This window comes from Trichoplusia ni, chromosome 2, assembly GCF_003590095.1.
Source record: "Trichoplusia ni isolate ovarian cell line Hi5 chromosome 2, tn1, whole genome shotgun sequence".
NCBI classification, from domain to species: Eukaryota; Metazoa; Arthropoda; class Insecta; order Lepidoptera; family Noctuidae; genus Trichoplusia; species Trichoplusia ni.
Window position 1 is genome coordinate 10,680,158 of NC_039479.1, and position 19,464 is coordinate 10,699,621.

A 19,464-nucleotide genomic window follows, 5' to 3' on the forward strand; every position below is an offset into this window, starting at 1 on the left:
CTAGACAAAGCTGTCTCTGTGGATCCGCTTATTTCCTGCCCAGACGTTAACGGAAACCGGGACTGCAACGTCTTTGTGTGATGCAACGTCAAATGAAACATTCAGCTGGTATTAGCACACCACTTTAGCTCTTATTCTCACCAGCAGAGGCAAAGTTATCCTCTGGACAGTAACTTGTTTTTGCCACAACAAGTATCGATTCTCTCCTACAGTTTTAAGAGATAAGGAAGCGTTTTGAAATTTCGATTGGCATAACTATCTTCGCGCAGTTCCGTGAGCGCGCGTTAACTATCGCGTTTATCGCCAGTACTCATGATTTGAAGAGGAAATTGAGTTTCTGAAGTCTGCTACGTGAAACTCCAAGCGAACTTGTCCGCTAGTTTGTTATCTCTTAGATTTGTTCTTGTCTTGTAAGATGGCGACAGCGTTACGAATTAATTAACATTTATTAGTGTAATTACTTAAATGATTATGTATTTAAACGATCAAGAGAAGAATGAATTCACCACGATGACAGATAATTAGTCATTTATTCATGCGATTCGACTTAAAGATTGACAAATAAATGTCAAAGTAAGTTTAAAACATCTGGGTGTGTTTTGGTCAAAACGGTAAAATAACCTTGCTTGCAATAGGTGGCTTATTTTGAAATAGCACTTTAGTAACAAAATCAATTGAACATCGTTTGACAGGAGCGTCACGGTGGGTGCGCCTGGTAACCTATTTATAGGTACCCACCCTAGAATCGAAACTAAACGTCGGCCACACAAGAACGAAAATCGTGTAACAAAACGAACTGTGTAACCTTGTAACATGGCGTAATGAACTGTAAGCCTGACGCCTCGCCACGACCGAGCGACTTACGCAATCCCATGAATATAAAACGCGTAAATAAATAGCAGATGCGCGAAAAACTCACCCCGATACAGACAGACACTTAGCATAATAATCGCGGGTGGAGCGGCGTCCCCCCGCCGCTAGAATAGGGGGAGGCAGGGTGGCCGCACTCCCCTGCAGTGACACGATTCTCACGCGGCGCGCTTCCTTTCAACGTTGTAATGAATGGGTAACGACGTAAATACGTCGCCGATGACATAATCTCTGCAACACGACATTGAAAACCAGTATAGCGACAGTTATGCACTTGGAAAGTGGACTGACCGGACAATTCTTTCGATCTAGAAATTGGCTTTTGTTTTTATTTATTGTTTTTATAACAACAACAACACTCCCTTTCGTTCCGATCACTGGTTCTAAGGAATTATATTTCTTTCGTAGTGGAAATAATGATCACATCCTTTTTATATTAACAAGTGTAACTGATGATTGTTGCAAACTTGATACAGCATAGACGTTAAAGATTCGGTGATAAAATGTTTTAATTGTAGATCTATAAACAAATACGAGACTTATTGAAATTAAATACCTTTCTAGATTTAAAATATTAATCCTCTTACGGAATATCGGTCAGAGGTAATATAAATATCAATTAGGCATTAACAAGTCATCTAGCGTGAGAAACACGCATTGAAATATGAGCTCGCAATTCACTCGGTAAAATTATCATAATGCTATGGATATCAAACTGGTACTATGGATAAAACATCATTCTTTCTACTCACAACGTATTTCAAGCAAAAACAAACGCTGCGAGCAATGTTTTAGGAATTAAATGTCGATAAACATGCTAGAATTTAAATACCTCACGGTCCTTATTCGTTACGAAATGAAGTAGTGATGGGGCAAGCTACTAAGCTAGTTACTTACCTAGCTAAGGTATCGTGATTTAGGCAATGTACTCGAGTAACAACATGTTAAAACTGACAAGTATCTAATAGCTCTTTATACAGAGGCAGGAAAAATATAAGGACATAAGAAGACCTTTGGTAATGGATCCCAGTATCGTATAATAACGCTCTAATTTACTACGCGATTGCTTTTTATTATCATTCATGAGGGAGCATCAATCTTTATACACCAGTATGAATATAAATTGTAACTAATCAAGTCGAGTGCACAATTTTTGCAAGTCGCGCAGAGCTGTAGTCGCCAGCGTCGCACGTCGCGGGGCGCATATGCACGCAGCAGGGTACCGCAACACATTGAAACCCCCGAGTGAAATTTGACAAGGACTTAAATCCCCTGAGGGTCTGTCCCGTACACGACGATCAATTTCCAACGCTAAACGAAATAATATTCCATTTTACAACCCCAAAAGAATAGCGAGATTTAATTTGGGTAGATTTTAAAGTAGTCTTTGTTGATTTGGTACATTACTGGTTTTGTGTGGGTGAGAATGTAATATTGTTTTTCGGGCTTGTGTTCTCATGTACACAGTGAATGTTATAACGTTAAGAAGAAGCTGTAAATGATTTTGTTGTACTTCTAAGATTGCGATATATCCATCATTATGACAATACCCTACACTTTTAGATAAATATTTATTAGTTATTACTGAACACTTTACATTTATCTGAATATGTAGATTGAAAGGTATTCACACCCGGTGGATCCGCATATGGCAGTCTTTGATATTGAGAACAGATTAAAATCCGTTCAGTAGTTTTTAATGATACGCTTTGCGCGTGAATCATTAAACTATGCTGTTAACTTTTGTTATATGCGGCATTCCTTACTTTGCATGCGGTGATATTATTTACTTACATGCAAAGAAATGTAAAAATGAGTTAACACTTTATTGTCCTCGCAGATGCTACAACAAAAATCGTTACGTAAAACTTGTATCAAAGAACTAATAACGGCTTTACCCCTAACAGAATTCTCAACAAAGTTATTACATTAAATCCTAGGGGGTTGCATCAAAGCGTCCGTTTGAGGGTGCACGCCATGTGCGTTTGACACGTATCATTTGCGCTTTTACACACCCACTACTTTGTGTCACAACTACTCGCAGTAGCCGCCCACGAATTCAGTGCCACAGATTCCATATTGATGCTTTCTCGAGAAGTGAGTTGTGTTGCTCCACTAACTGACGTCACTACGAAATTAGTTCAAAGTTTTGGACCTACGTACATGCCGGCCACACAAGAAAGAAAGAATATTTTGATTACTGAAATAAAGTACTCAAATCAATGCATACAATTCATTTTAAATTAAAACAATTCGACGTAATCTACATTTGTCGATCTATCTTTTTGTTCATCACTGTATAACTTAAAGCTATTAGCATATTGTTAACTTGTTAGCTTCAAATTTCGCGTTTTTGTTGGCACAGCAAATATGGATGCTTATTAGGGTGTGCGATTTAATTAATTAGATGTACAACGCAACAAAGTGGGTGATGATTCTGCGATAAAAACTCCGTTTAACATAAAACGGGGACCCCCTGACAAATGTGAGGGTTTGTTAAGGCGTTGACTAATAGTCTACTAAGTCTGCATATTTAAAAATCTTCAACACTGTCCCAAATGGAAAGTGAAATTATTTCATCTATCTGAGTGATGACTTAAAAATTACTCCCAGATATTGATATTAGAGGACAAAGATTAATGACAGTCTATTTACATTCTCTTCGTACTTTTACATGAAATTGCTCACCCCATAGCTTGTATGAAAGCTATGGGGTGAATACAGTATTGCCTTTCCGATAAAAGTTTATGTTAATTGTTTTTAAATTCCTACTTTAATTAAGCTAAGACACTAATAGTGCCCTAACAATACACTTATATTTTATAAATTTAATCGCCAGTCGATACACTGTAGGTATCTCCTGTTATTAATTCGGAAATAAATAATTTAGTAATAAAACCTTTTCTTAAAAATCGATCAACGGTCTTTCGTTTTTATTTGTTGAAACAATCTAATTAAACTAATTGCCTTAGTTGAACAATGAACGGCAACAAAAAAACCGCACAATAACGAAGCTTGCGACTAATAGTAAGCGTTACGTCGTGTACTTACTATTAACGTAGCGTGGCGTAGTAATTTCCGCGAACAATTAGTATGACGGGCGCTGGCGGCGACGTTTCCGAGAACCGTCCACACGATGTTGGAACCTAAACAACGTAATCATACAATTGTCACGGCTTTCATCTCCCTGTATTTGTTACGGAAGCTTAGATAAGCTTTCCTTACTAAGTATATCTTGATAAGGAAACCTGGTCGGTTTGATATTGAGTGAAAATATATGATGTTGTTCTTCTTGTATTGCATTTTCGACCCGCGAAGGTGCAATTTCAACAAATTTATTAATATTTATTTGAAAAACTCACAAAATGCATCAATTCAATACATATAGAAATTAACCTTACATTTTGCCGCACTTATATAACATATTTATTCACTTTTCTTAACAGCAGGAATAAACTTTGAACAAGTTCATTAGAAAATGGGACTCAAATATTTAACAAGAAATTCAGTAGATATACTTCTTTTAAGTATGCTTGAGAAAATATTAGTAACGAGACATATTCGACGACTTATTTCGAAGAGACAAGTTTTGTTTATGTTAAAACTTCCTCAGATGATTAATTAGAGAGTATAGGTCTACTACTTAACAAAATGAACTGCAGAAAATTGATCATACTATAAGACTGAAATAATTTAGATTAATGTATCGCATCGCAGAATATAATACGTCAAGAGAATACAAGATTTTCACAAGACTGGCTTTATCGACACGTTACATCTAAAGACAGGTAGACATTTTCGTTCCTAATGCCAAAAGCTGTGTGTGAAGCCAAGAGCTTAGCTAGTGCATGAGACCGCACACAACGCACACACACATTCATCTCTGATTCAACCTACGTATATAACGTATGTGTGAATGTTTCTTGGACATTTAGGTATAAGACAAAAGGATTTCGATGCATTTTATTGTTCCGATGTGTGGGTTCTTAACCTTTTTAATGCTAAGATTTATGTTCATACCGGGACGTGTCTTAAATTGATTACATGTGATTGCAATCTTATAAAGTAATTCGTTTAAAAATACACGGATCTCATTTTGAACTTACAAAATGACTTGACAGCTTAGCTTCTATGACATAAATCAACAAAGGGTTTTTAATAACGACAAAAGTATTAATTAATAGAGTAATTGGGTGTGTGTTTACCAACACGTCCACAAGTGCGCGCACGCAGGCGCGAGGGCGACACGCTAGGCTAGCGGGTCGCGTCTCGTTAACTTGCCACGGCCGATAGCATCGCGGCTAGCGATCCAGCGTCACGCTCAATAATCGTGCTGTTATCGCGCGGCAAACGCATCATGTTTTATAAGCCCTATAACCTTGGGTACGAAAGTCGGTGTCCGGCATCGCGTGTCCTAAACTTTGTGCACATCTTAAGATTTGCAGTAGTCATTTCGCATTGAATAGATAGAAACTATTATCTACGCGTCAAGCGAAACTATTTCTTTTTATGGGATAACTATAATTCTAGAAAAAAATCTGTATGTTTTTTCTAAAACATACAGTTTTTTTTAGCTTAGGTATCGGTTTCTACATAATAATGCGTTGTTATTTTCGATTATATTTAATTTCTTGCTAACTTGTAAATTAAAATAATAACTTAGATTTCCTTTACTCGTTCGTGCATTTAATTCGCTTTACTGAACAACTTTAATTGGATTGTTTATCATAACTTTTACTTAAATGCTAAGTTTTATAAACACGTCATGTAACTGAGTAAAAATTTCTGCCCTTGCTTCCGATGAAGTCACGGTAAATATCTATTATCTGTCTAAGTACCGAAACATCGAGTTTTATTAACTTCCTAGTTTGATGCTCCGAAACACGTGTTTATAAATGCTATGCATATAAATACATACCTGTGAATTATGAGATCACCCTAGGTGAACGATAAATAACCATGAGAATACTATCAATAAGTATACTATAGTAGTAGGTGGTAATCTCATCAATCAATCAATGTGAGATCACCAGAAACGTTCACGTTCAACAATATAAAACACGGATGTAAAATAAAAGCAACAAAATAGGACAGCACCAAAACTTGTATTCTATATTCGAAGTGAGATTACAATGTAGTGTCGAGCGCAGGTGAATGACCGAAATCGGCGCGGTCGACCTTGCGACGTCTCGCTTCACCTACATACGCCACACTGACAAGCCACTTTTGCTTTCGACAATTCGCAAAAAAATATATTAAGGAATATCTTTGTTCGGACGGATGAGTTTCGGTGACGTATCTAGCTGTGTCCTATATATAGTACGCATGCTATGCACCGTCTGTACCACATGAGTACGGGTAAATACGTTCTTTCAATGCAATGTTATTCACCACGAAATAATGATTTGTTGCGAATAGCTCACTAGTAAGTTGTTTTTAAGAGACTGCCATATTCCCCGTAACTTGGTCATTAAACACAACTAAAGTTCATGAACAGTGAGAACTTGTAACAATTCACAGTGTTTAATCGACCTTTAATCCTCGGCTCATAAATGAAACAAAACTTTTTAGAATTATAAACTTTTTTACCTTGTTTACTTGGTTACTCGCCACCATAATATTATTATGTCGTTTTGATCATAATCGTTTTGTTTTAGTGAGAGTTCAATTTTATAACATACCGAATTAATTAATATCACGCTTTTAAGCCCTTAAAGAAGTTCAGCGTTAAATAAAGAACCGCCCCTTCCAGATAAAATGAGTGCATCGAATGCTTTCAGCACAAAAAACTTCTTAAAAAATTGGGTCAATTAGCAACAAAGCTCCCACGAAGTGCGAGAAAGGAGGGGAATGTACGGCCCTAGTTGTGAGTGTGCGTTGTGGCTTCACAAAGGGCGAGGGTGCGCCCTCGACACCGCGACACACCACGCCACCCCGTCCGCCCCGTACCACTCACTGAACAAAATAACACCCAACCACAAAAAACACAGAGTTTATAATCGAACACAGTACCAAAACGAAAGCTGAACCTCAAAATTGTGTTATTCGACATTTACCTGTGGATCTCACCCAACAAAAGATTCTAAAACGGGTTACGCGGGAGGATGCTCTCAGAATAAACATTTTACGTATGGAGCGGGAGCGTTATGTGGATAAATAAGCGGCAGCCATCTCACTTTGTAAGTCACGTAAGTGTCAGCGTGAGACGTATGATTGATACCCACCACCGGCGTCGTCTCGCCACGGAATATAAAAGCGTACTTAAATAATAAAACACCTTTTCAAATACGTGAACAATGAGTAAAATTGTTAGTTCATTCGTCACGGTGTGTAGTCGCGTCAAGTCTACGTGCGGTGAATGTCACGCGGCCAAAAATAATAATGTGTGCGTTCGGTCCGGACGGTCGTTCGGTCAGTGCAGTCTCGTTGCGTCACTGCACTGAACCGCCTCGTCGTCGGGGCATTGCACCTTGCGTCGCTGCGACCACGACATCAGCATGCTCTTGCTGTCCCGCTCGCTCGGTGCTTGTCTATTCGTGCTCGATCGATTCTAACCATTCAACAGCTGATTGTCATTAAACCTGTAACGTTATCGTCGACACATGATTGTGATATGGTAGGTCACTATGTCTCACATACTGCCATATCAGTAAAAACTAACTTTTGTAACTTATTGTTTCAGTGGCGTTGCGGTGCTGAGTCCGACGGAAAGTGGTGGATGCAGCGGTAGCGACATAACCGAGCCGCGCTCGCCGCGCAGCCCCGAGTCGTCGTGCAGCACCACCGAGGAGAGCGCGAGCGCGCGCATGCCGCCGTGGGCGTGCGACCCGGCGCCGCCGGCACCGCGACGCCTTGCGGCGCAACCTGCGCCCGTGCGCCGGTCTCAGCCGCCCATACACCGCCGCATTACCGAGTATTTCAACCATAAGATGAAGCCACAGAACGGCCTTAAGCGCGAAACAAACGCTATTAACGATGACACCAAGAAGAAGTGCCTACCTAAAAATGGGGTCACACATGACCTTGAGAAATATATCTCTTATTTATCGCAGACGCTTAGTCCTAAAGTATTAATGGATGTCGGAAAGCAAAATGAAGCCGCTGCTCGAAAGTCAGCAAAGCTAGCTCCTAATGGTGCTATAGATGCCACAAAAGCGGCAGATCTCACTAAGAAGATGTCCAATACCCACTTCAATGGTGTGACTGACTTCAGTAGGCCTAGAGAAGTTAAAGATAAGAATCACATGAACATGAATGGGTTTTTGGAAGTTCGGAACGGAAAACCTTCAGGGATTTTGAACGGGCTGGTAGATGGTAAAAGACCAGGACTAGAAATAAAGACATCATCAGACCCATCCGCCAATGGATTATTATCTAACAAACATATAGCAGACTTTAGTCACCGTAAAGTACCAATACCTGCTAGTAGTGATCTCATTGGTCTGAGGATTGCACCTGCAACCTCAGTCGGACAATCACCCAAGAAGACCACAAAAAATGATACATCTAAAATGAATGGCGTCGTTAGTTCAACGACGAAACTAGACAGCAGGATGAATGGAGTTACATGTGGATCAAATAATTTGAACCTAACTCCCATAACGAAACCAACTAAAAAGGAGGTGCAGAAAAAAGCTGCTCCACCTACTAAAAGGAATAATCGAAAATCTTCCGCATGTATAGCCAATAGTAAAAACATCACGTGGTCTAAAGCTAATAATCTCAAACAGGGTCAGCTACACAAACAAAATTGTACTAATACATCATCACAAACTTTACAGGCTGAAGCGAGTTCTATGCCCAACATAAATATCCCAAACGGTGTTCGTCAGGTTCCCATGATGAACGGTAGCCTCAGTAATCTCAATGTACCTGTTACGAATTTACAAAACTGTCATCAAATAAATATACCACAGCCATGCAACGGTTCTGTGAATCCTAACAATTTAGCATCATTTGTCGCAGTCCCGCAAAATGTGATGCTGACAACGTTAAGGATACCCCAAAACGGTCTATCGCCGCAAACACTGGGACAACAGAATAATATGACAGCTTACAATCGACCTAATGTCAATGTCCCAAGTCCCACGAAACTCAACAGTCAGTTCGTTTTTCCGCTCATGCAGAACATAAACGGCACTGTGGTACAAATACCAAATTTAATGGCTAAAATGCCCAACTTTGTTCTCCCTCAAACTCCGCAGTTGACTACACAAAGGCAAGACCATTTACAAAACCAACAAGCGGCATCGATTCTAATAAACGGAACTCTTTTGAAGCTTGCTAACACGATGCCGTCGCCGTATCCAAATGTAAACAAAAATACTCCAGTAACAAGCCAATCTATTCCAGTGATGAATAAAAACGTTACGGGAATGCATTCAGTCGGCATGGCAGTTCAATCGAAACCGAATTATGCTGTCAATTTCAGTCATCCTGTTCTAATGCCGCAACCGGGGTATATTGTTACTTCTGTGCCAAATATGAACGTGAAAGAAACTTGGAGTTACTCGAATACAAATGCTGTTTCGTCGTCTCAAACAACGTTTTCTAACCATTTACTGCATCATGGACCTATCCTCCCTAATTATGCCACGTCACAGGCGCTGCACACGAGTAGTATACCCATTGCTCCAGTGAAACCGCCTGACAATCCGATTCAAGGCACTGAGCCACCCAGTAGTACAGTAAAGGAACCAGAGCTGAGTGAGATGACACCTCCCAAGTGTGATATTCCGTGGCTGTCCAAAACTGTCAATAATAACATTGTACAGTTAGAACCAAAAAAAATCAACAAGAGGCCTTTTGCACAAGTTAGTAGTATATCGGAGAAGCTCCAGGAGTTAGCTGCTAAGAAGGCAAGAGAGAGCATGAGTGACGTAATACAAGAAGATTCCAGTAATGAGAGAAGCTGCGACCTGAGGAAAGTGGAAGAGGTAGCCAGGCGGGAGGAGACAATCTTCACACAGATTACCGTTCTCAAGGATGTGTCGTCTGACGTCCACAATACTGTAATAGAAGCCAACTTCTGTAGTACCACAACGGAGTCCGAGTCGGGGATAGGGACGGACAAGTCAATAGACTCGCCGAGTGACTCTCAGACTAGTAAAGAGTGTGACGAAGACTCGTCATTATCATTGAGTGTGAGCGTGTGTTCTGTGGATGTGCAGAGCCAAAAGAGTCCGATTCTCAAGCAGCCGAAGACACTACGATTTCCTCCGAAGAGTTTGACGAAGCCGGGCAGCGACAAACGGACATCGAGTACGGACACTTCCTCCACAGTCAGTGTGTGTCTTTGGGAGAACTGCAAGCGGGAGTTTGACGGTGACCCGGATCTTTTAGAACATTTACAGGTACTTCACTATTTATAATATAATATTTATTTTATTATTGTATTTTTTACAACTGTATCTAAAACTTGAGAAACAAGTTTACTAACTTTATTATTCCTCAAGTAAAAAACTTACTTATAACATTGATTATACATATTATTCACCCTTAAACACCAAGATGTAATTAGCATTTGACCAGTTTTCTTAATAATTTCAGAACGTGCACGTAGAAACCCAAGCCGGTAAAGAGAACTATGTATGCCTCTGGGAGCAGTGCAAGGTCCGAGGCAAGCCATCGTGTTCTCGGCTATGGCTGGAGCGACACGCACTGTCACACGGCGGGAACAAACCCTTCAAATGCATCGTCGACGGCTGCGAAAGACGATTCTCCACACAGGTATAATTACGGGCATATTACTCACCACTTACAACGCACTGAGCATGCAAAGACTCGAATGAAATATTAATAAAAGTTTGCGTCTTGTTCAGCGAGGCACTGGCGTAATACAAAAGCATTTGGCGTTCTGATAAAGTTGTTAAGATATTCTCCTGCATCACATAAGCGTCCACTTTGTAGCGTAAATATACGTGACATTTCAATACTATTTCTGTCCTGGGTGAGACAAAAATGTTTACTCATTTATTATATTTATTTCTGTTAATCAATCCTTCGCGTACAAGCAATAAATTTTGGTTTAATAGAGAATCATGACGCAATTTTATTAATAAGTAACAAATATAACTGCTGTAAAATGCAGTAAGCGTAGTCAACAATTATTATTTTATAACAAGTTCAATTATTATATTAATTATTTAAAGATTTTATTGAATTCCTTGCATATTTGGAGCGTTTCACAAATAAAAGCTTGCAGTAAATATTCTGTTAAAAGTACATAAATCATAAATTAAATAAAAAATAATCAAGAAAGTTGATTGTAAATTTAGTTTGTTTGATGTTATCGTAAATGATATTTATTAACAAATATTTCTGCAATTTTGGTTAACAGTCTATTTGATTGTCATATTTTGGTGATAGCTGATATTCCTTACTGTGTGTTGTTTGAAAATTTAATTTTAAAACTTTTCACCGCTAAAATTCTTATAAAGTATTTTAAAAAAGCGCTCAAATTTCGATGTAACTTTTGTTTTCTTATTGTTTTTATGAACTTTTAGATACTCATTTAGAATGTTACAATTACAATAATAAGATAAAACATACTATCAATGTTTTGGGATTTTTTTACAATGTCAAGTTTGGCGGTCAGAAGGTTTATGTTATGTTTGTGTACTATTTTTGGATTTTTAAGCAGTAAATCTACGGTTTCAAAATGTATCCTCGTGTTACATCGCTGTAAACATCCGTGTACTGTTTTGAAATTGTCATTTTACTTACTAAATAATCTAAAATATAACATGTAGTAGTACCTATCGTCCAATCGGGTGATTGGATCATTAGAGCGCGAAGAAACCTTTCATGGAGACGATGTTCATGTTGGTTAAGCGGCGGTGTGCCGAAAATGTAAAAAAGAAGATTAATCAAAAAGTGGAATAAGCAAATTAAACAGTTTGTAGTAATCTAAACAAAGTTCATTTCTCACATGTAGTTGAAGCATCTCCTAAAATAACGTAAATTTACAAATCGATGGATAGTATTTGTTAGTGGTGTGATCCCATCACTGGATTAAAGTATGGCACATCACGAAACAACCCTTTCCTGCCTCTGCGTCATGCCGTCAGCAACTACTTTATAGTAGGGCAATAAAGCCGAACATTTCTTTTTAATCGAATGTCTAAAACAAAGATAATATCGTATTCTAAACAAGCCCGTCGCGTGATGTCGCCATATCGACGTTAATTTACGACAGCAGCAGTCTCTAACAAAACGATAAACTTGTTATATGTTTTCTTTCCCCAAGGACACGAAGACGATGCCAAAGAGAACCCTCGATGGCTGGAACCACTTCTGTGATTTTATTTATTTTTGTCGACCAATAAACTCGTTGGGTTTACCCCTTTGACCGCTATACAACGTTCACCGTAAATGTTCATAACGATAACAGTTACCATTTTTGACAGCAGTCGCTGCAAGCAAGCTCCCGATGTCCTTACGGTCCAATTTGATGCTGTTGTTTAACGTTTTTGATTTTATGCTTATTTTATTCAAATACTATTTATATCAAGTAGCGTATTATAATAGCAATATTTTATTACGATGCTAATAAAACACTGCATCATTGCAATAATAAATAAACATTAAATGCTGTGCAGTTGGAATGCTCTTACAATAAAACTTCGAATTGGATCCAACGAATCGGCGAAGTTTACGTTTTCTTACTAAACAAATTTTAATGTTGACGGTATTAATTCGTCCTTAGCAGTCGAAGTGTTAAATGCGGTGATTTTCATAGTATCATTTATTTTTATCAACTCGACGCGTGGAGCTGTGGTATAAGTGTAGCGTTCAAAAGCAAGTACTCAAGTAGATGAAATGGTGTTAGTTGTAATTAGTTCATAAGGACTCTGAACTTTCTGCCGTCATCGATAACTTTTAATACTGCTTTGATAGTCTATACTATTTCTAATACATCTTAAAAGCACTCGAAGCACTAATACAATTAAACTTTATATGAAATTCTTAAAAAGTATTCCTGTGTCTAAATGCAAACGGTAATACGATAATACATAACGTCAGCTTTCGTGAATAAAAACAAAAAATCGGATTTAAAAGAAGAATAAAACATCTTGTGTCGTTTTTAAATATGCGTACTGATTATAATAAATACTTGCGTAAATTCGAAGTTAGGGTGAAACTGTGTGATTTACTAATACGCTTATTCTAATATTAATCTGCGATTATCTGTAATTTCAAAAGAAGCTAATAGCATCTGTGTTATAGTTTGTTGTTTCACGAATCTAACGTAGTTATAACAATTTGCAGATTTTATTGGAGCGACACGTAAACAACCACTTCAATGAAGCATCGCCTAGCTCTGGTGCCGGTAAGAAGACCGCCGACAGTTCCGTCAAACTCATACGCAGGAATGGCAAGAAGCTTCGGTATAGGCGACAACCGTGGTCTGGTGAGTCTACGCCTATTTTCATACACAGGTTTTCGTTTTCAGCCTCTCTAGTCCTTACCCAAACCTACGTTTGGATCGAATTGCAGACTTAACATTTTATTAGGAACACTGCTCATTTCAAAATACCTAGAATAAAGACCTGGTTGCTCGGCAGTTACCTCACCTATCAACAAATTACTAATATCGTTTGTGTCATATTAAATGTTCAGATCAGATCTTTTTCACTAAACATATGTGCCAAGAAAAAGATAACTTTCAAGACGAATGGTGCGTATACGGAGTTTAGAAAGGTCCGTATTTCGTTAGGTCTTTTATTGGTCCTATTGAAAAAAATATTTTTTACTGTACATTGTATTTTACTTCTTTAATTGCTTATGGTCCACCAGCAGCTTCTGGGTACTAATATTACAAGGAGTATTCTGACGGAGGGCAATAATAACTGTGTATGTATGTAATGTTGCAGCGCGCATGTTCGACTTCTTCGACGCGGGCATGATGGAGGGCCTGGCGTGGCGGCTGTCGCGCGCCACCCGCTGGCGCCTGGGCAGCACGGGCGGCGGCGCGCTGCGCGAGCCGGCCGGCCGCCACACGCTCACGCTGCACGCCGCGCTCGCCGCCACGCGCTACAACGCCGCCGCCGGCCGCCGCGAGGCGCTCGTCACCTACTACCCGCCCCATGTGTGAGTACCGCCAACATGCACCTACTACACAACCCTCCTCGCTGACTGACTGTTTGCGTACCTGTCTGCGTGTCTGTCTGCGTGTCCGTCTGCGTGTCCGTCTGGGTGTCCGTCTGCGTGATAACAACAAGAACTTCAATTATGTTTTAACACATACGTATCTCTATTCTCACTCTTATAATCAGTCTGATTATTTCCTATTCAAGTGTCCACTTCACTTTTTGGTTAATGATGTGTATGAATGAGGCTAGAGTGCGAATATGATAGGAATAATGTATTCAGTTATAGAATTTCTTTATCCGTTGTAATTCAGTTATTAACAGTTGTTTTATATTTTGCCATATCACAATGTATGGCTTCAGGTAAGCATTGGATTCCTATCACCATTACACAGTCGGTTAAGTGTCAAATTAGGGTGTTCTTTTCTCTTTTTACAGCGTTAAATACTACTAACGTTAGCTTTAATCAAAATATAACAATAGAGCTATTATTCCACTGCACATTTTGCAGTCAGCACGAGAATTTGTATGTGACTAAAAGACCTCAGGTATCTATAGAGTTTAGGTATTTGGTAAAAACTGATCACAGATATGAATTTCATGCGTGCCAATTCAAGTCCAAGTTTAGTAACGTATGGGTTTAATTTAAAAAAATATCTATTTATCGTTTTACCTTTTCACATAATTATGCGCTAAAATAAGATAATTGATTTATTATAACTTGTTACTTTTACTAAATTAATACTAATACAAGTATGCCTACAGCTCAGACTGTCGTAGATCATAATATTGTGCTCAGGTAAAAAAAGGTGGGTCAGTAGAGCGAAGGAAAATTATGTTTCTTTGGTGTCTAGATAATGTTTACATTTTACATTTTCAGACTATTCATAACTATTACCAGTTTTGGCGAATGTATGCACTTTTTATTCATCACTGTTATCTATAATTTCCGCCTCGATTTTAAAATGGATGGTTGTTTGCAGTGTGTTTCAATAAAATGCCAACTTTAGCTCCCATTCTCATTCAAATGCTCCATGTTCAGATTATGTTCAACGTTACGTATGTAATCACTTTCATATTTGTTTTACTCAAAACCTTCAGCTTGTAACCATTATTTAACACAGATTGCTCTTTTAATATTTTTTTAGTGCACGATATTTTAGCCCTTGTTGGGGATTTTTCGTTATCTTTTCAAAATTAGCACTAACTGGCGACGGAGTGCTTGCTAATTTATTGGCAGAAACTGTAACGATATCCGAGCCAAGTGGTTTGCTTAGCATGCTCAATGTTGCCATAAAAGTGCCACAAAGAGTAAAAACAATCAAAGTTGCTAGCATTGATTAAGTATTTCATTCAATATTCGAATTTATATTGTTGTTAATACTTCCAATGGTGTGCAAAACGAGAAGCAATTGGTTCATTATTTTCTAGAAATTCTATGATTTATCCTTGATTGCTAGCAATTAGCCGGGGCAACCAGTCCTACTTCAATTGTAGATTTTGGCTTTAGATATATTATTTTGAATAGAAAAGCTTTAAAGCATGTTAGAGATTACCTTATCTCTGATTCATAATTCAGTGGAGCAAGTTGAATTGACAGATTATTCTTCGTGACTATTATGTCCATGGCAAGGTCCTATAGCTGTTGTTAATGTGATATAAATTAATGTTTTTTCTATAAATTAATGAGTGACGTATGATTGAAGTTGGTTTGCTATGGTGGGTACACATATTTTGAATATGGTGTTAACTTCACTAAATTATGAATTAGTCTGGGGTACACAATTCATCGTGGGATTGGTGCCCTCGATCGCTGCAAACACAGTTCAGAAGTATTCGAGTTATTCGTTTGAATGGAAAGAAACAGATGATAGTTTATTTCAGAAGCAGATCAGCATTACACCATACCAGTTCAAATGTGTTTGCAGCTAGCTCTCTGTGGCACGCAGTCGAGCAGATGTAACAGTGCGTGCGCGATGTGTTGCAGGCTGGAGGACGAGTGGGTGCCCGAGAAGGAGGTGACGCGCGTGAAGCGCGTGGAGATCGCGTCGCTGTCGCCGCCCGCCAAGGTGGCGCTGTACGCGCAGTTCTGCGGCACGTACCGGCGCGCGGGCGGGGGCGCGGGCGGGCGCGCGGCCGGGCGCGAGGCCGGGCGCGAGGCCGGGCGCGCGCGGCCCGCGGCGCGCTGCTGCTCGTCGCCCGTGCCCGACCGCGCGCCCGCGCCCGCGCCGCCGCCGCCCGCCGGCGCCAGCAAGCGCAAGCAGGGCCGCCGCCACGGCGGGGCCGCCTTCTGGCCCTGCGGCCGCTAGGGACCGGCGCCGCTCTACCTTATTTGTTTGTGTGAGATTCATTCCCATTTACTTCATCCTACTACGATGGACGTCCGTTCTCTCGAGCTTCCGGCGTCGGTTCGCCGATCGAATGTTATGTGACTGTATAAAATTTTTGATTATCGTTCATTTAAAGTATTGTGGTCTACGAGCGTAGTGTAAGCGCTCGGTCGGTGCGACGCCGTGCGAGACGACGTGGATCCGACGCCAGGCCGCCGGCCGACGATATCCGACTTAGGAAAATTCTCGCCAAAGATTGTTGAGGGGCCGCGACGCGGTTTAGACTGCTTATACAGCAGAAAGTTAAATTTTATTCACAAGACTGATGCTTTTTTATAATGATATTGAACGGTCGAAATATCGAGCCTTAACGCGTCCGTTCGTCGACGTCTAGGTAACAACGTGTACATATTTAGCTGGAGGTGTATAGCGACGATGTAACATAGGTGACGTAGCGCCGGCGAGCCTCGCCGGCTAGTCTGAGTAGCGTAAGTAGACTAAGGACGACCAGCGATACGCATCACTGCCAACTGTACATAGTAGAAACGTATCGACTCCGCGCGAGCGTTTTAGATTAGTATTCAATGATTTCGCTTTTAGTTATAATTTGAAATCCCCGCGTGTCGTGTTGCTTCCGCTTACCGAGGTGCCGGCAGCCAAGTGCCTCGTATCAAGTGTTCACCGTGACCGGGCGTACTCATATCAAACGAAACTCGCTCTTAGTCGTAGCGTAGGACGAACAATTTTGATATTGAACGTATAATTCCAGTTGTTATTTCGCGTATGGCGGCTACGGAACCACTAGCTGTCTGTAGAGTGAACCAGCGTCACTGCCAGTAGAGTAACTTGCATCACTGCCATTAGAAGTTGTGTACAACTTGTAGCCTCGACGATACTGTTAGCAATAAACGTTTTGTGATAAGATTGTATTGATAACCAATGTTCGTTTCCACGCACAAGATTAGCCGTATTTTTGTGTGATACATTATTATACATTTACAATAGAGTAGCAGTGATTTTTAAAGATATAGGATAAATTTCTTATTCAATTTATGAAATGTGAATTTGTTTGTTGAAAGGACGCCGCCTACATACAATACTAGTTTTGGTACGCTTGGAATTTATATACAAATGTTATGAATGTGGGTATATGTGAATTTACCAGCAATAAATGCATTTTGTATTCATGCCACTAGTCTACATTACTAATGCACTAACAAAATACGGTATTATATAAAAACTATTTGTTCGGAAACGGACATAAAGATTTTTGTACTTTTTGTACATAGATACAATATGTCTTCCAGAACCTTTGTTAATAAATTTTACGACAGAGGTAACTTAATTTAAAGGTATAGGTAATATTATAATAAAGGTTGACTAAACTACAAAGCACTTGTATTAGAATGGAAAATCAAGTGATTTTCTAAATGAATTGATAGACGCTCGCATACAAAAGTAGAGCTTTATAATGAATTAAAATAAACTAGTATTGTCCTCATTATATATGTAGATTAGTGGGATTTATAATTCTAAATTACGCTGTAAGTATATTATAAGCGTGTGTTGTTGATTAGTGAGCGTTTTACATTTTCACTGTTGGATGAAATGTGGTATTGTTTTGTCGCGGCCAGGCTAGTGTTGTATGCAGCGAGCGTGCGGTAAAGAGGATTTAGTGAAGCTGTTGTGAGAGTAATGTTGTAGCGGCGAATGTTTTTAGATCATTGAAATGTAAGGAGCCTTGAAATGTTCAATAATATATTGTAAGTTATTTATAGTCATGTTCCCATGGCCAACAATAAGCAATGTTGCGTGTTCTTCTAAATAAGATTAACTTTTAAATCGAGTTTACCTATTCGTGTAAAGGAAACACCAAATTGTTAGTTTAATAAGATCGCAACGAGTGGTGGTTTCCATGATCTAAGCGCATTTATCTGGCAAGTTTAACGAATCGACTCCGAACGTGGTAATACAGTTAGCATAGCTCAGTCCATACAGTAAATACAAGCCAATGATGTACCGTCAATACCAGGTTTAGTACACAAAGTTTAGACGTAAAGTAACTTTTTGGATGCCCCTATACAGACGTTGTCAGATTATTAATGCCTTTTAGCCATAAGGGATTATACAAGTGAATATAAAAATTGTGTTCTGTGCTCACACGATCTCGCTAGTATTTTTTAGTTAGTGCCTATAGCGTTAAGTTAGGACGAATTGTGTGAACTTGGTGTTAACTTAATTAAAAACACCATAACGTATTCTTCAAACTGTCGCTTATCGTAAACTGGAACGGAGATTTTATTAGATTCATTTAGTAGTGTTAATCGGCCCCTAGAGTAATAGTGTGAAAATTGAATGTGTATAGTCTACTATAGAGGGAGCCTTAGGTGTGAATAGCGGCGCGAGCGCGCAGGGAAGGGAGGGTCGCAGTGCGGCCGGGAGAGGGGAGTAGGACAATTTCTCTAGTAGTCAAGTTGGTGCCTGAGTGTCGCGTGTTTAGGGGGATCGTATGCTAACATGCAGATTAGACTTCATTTTGGAGCATTTCCAACGTACTGATTATTTTTTTATTAAATTTAAAAATTAGACTAATTATTTTTTCAGCACTGATCGTAGTGCCATATTTTATTGGCTCGCTTTTTAATAAATTATTTTTAGTGAAATTCGACACCAAAATCAGAAAGACAAAATTAGTTTTTGTTGTATCCTTAACAATATGGACTTGATTATATGATCTCAGTTATCGGCAGTGCAACAGATTAGTGATGAGAATGCATGAGAGGATCCGCGATACGATCCGTGAGTGTTGTTTCATGGACAGGTTAAGTCTCGCTCAATTTAACTTTTATTTAACAGAACAAACTTTGGCACATAATATTAAAACACATTTTGGCCTATCAAAATGCTTGAGTACAAATTTCGTTTCGCTGTATTTACGACGCGATGAAATATCTAATGTTTGGCAAATAATCGGACTAAAATTAATTAAAATTTAGATTAGCGTTAGTCGTTCGAAATGTTAGGCAGAGATAATATTTTGTGAAGTCGAGCCTCCGCGGCGAGGTGATGAAATTATATCGGAAATACATTGATATACATGGTAAGTTCTAAAAGATACAATATATATTTTTATCACTGCCACAATAGTCATAGATGTCGTGTCGATGAAGTGA

At 39.3% G+C, this 19,464-nt stretch overlaps 1 protein-coding gene across 1 annotated transcript in view; it reads left to right on the forward strand.

The window, feature by feature from the left end:
- The window catches only part of LOC113501633 (zinc finger protein jing), a 132,825-nt gene extending 116,555 nt beyond the window's left edge, over window positions 1-16,270 (forward strand). The window contains exons 2-6 of the mRNA XM_026882809.1: window positions 7,553-10,223; window positions 10,420-10,599; window positions 13,141-13,282; window positions 13,746-13,962; window positions 15,949-16,270. Of these exons, the coding sequence (XP_026738610.1) occupies window positions 7,553-10,223; window positions 10,420-10,599; window positions 13,141-13,282; window positions 13,746-13,962; window positions 15,949-16,270 (3,532 nt within the window). The remainder of the gene's footprint in view (window positions 1-7,552; window positions 10,224-10,419; window positions 10,600-13,140; window positions 13,283-13,745; window positions 13,963-15,948) is intronic.
- Window positions 16,271-19,464: the final 3,194 nt, after the last annotated feature.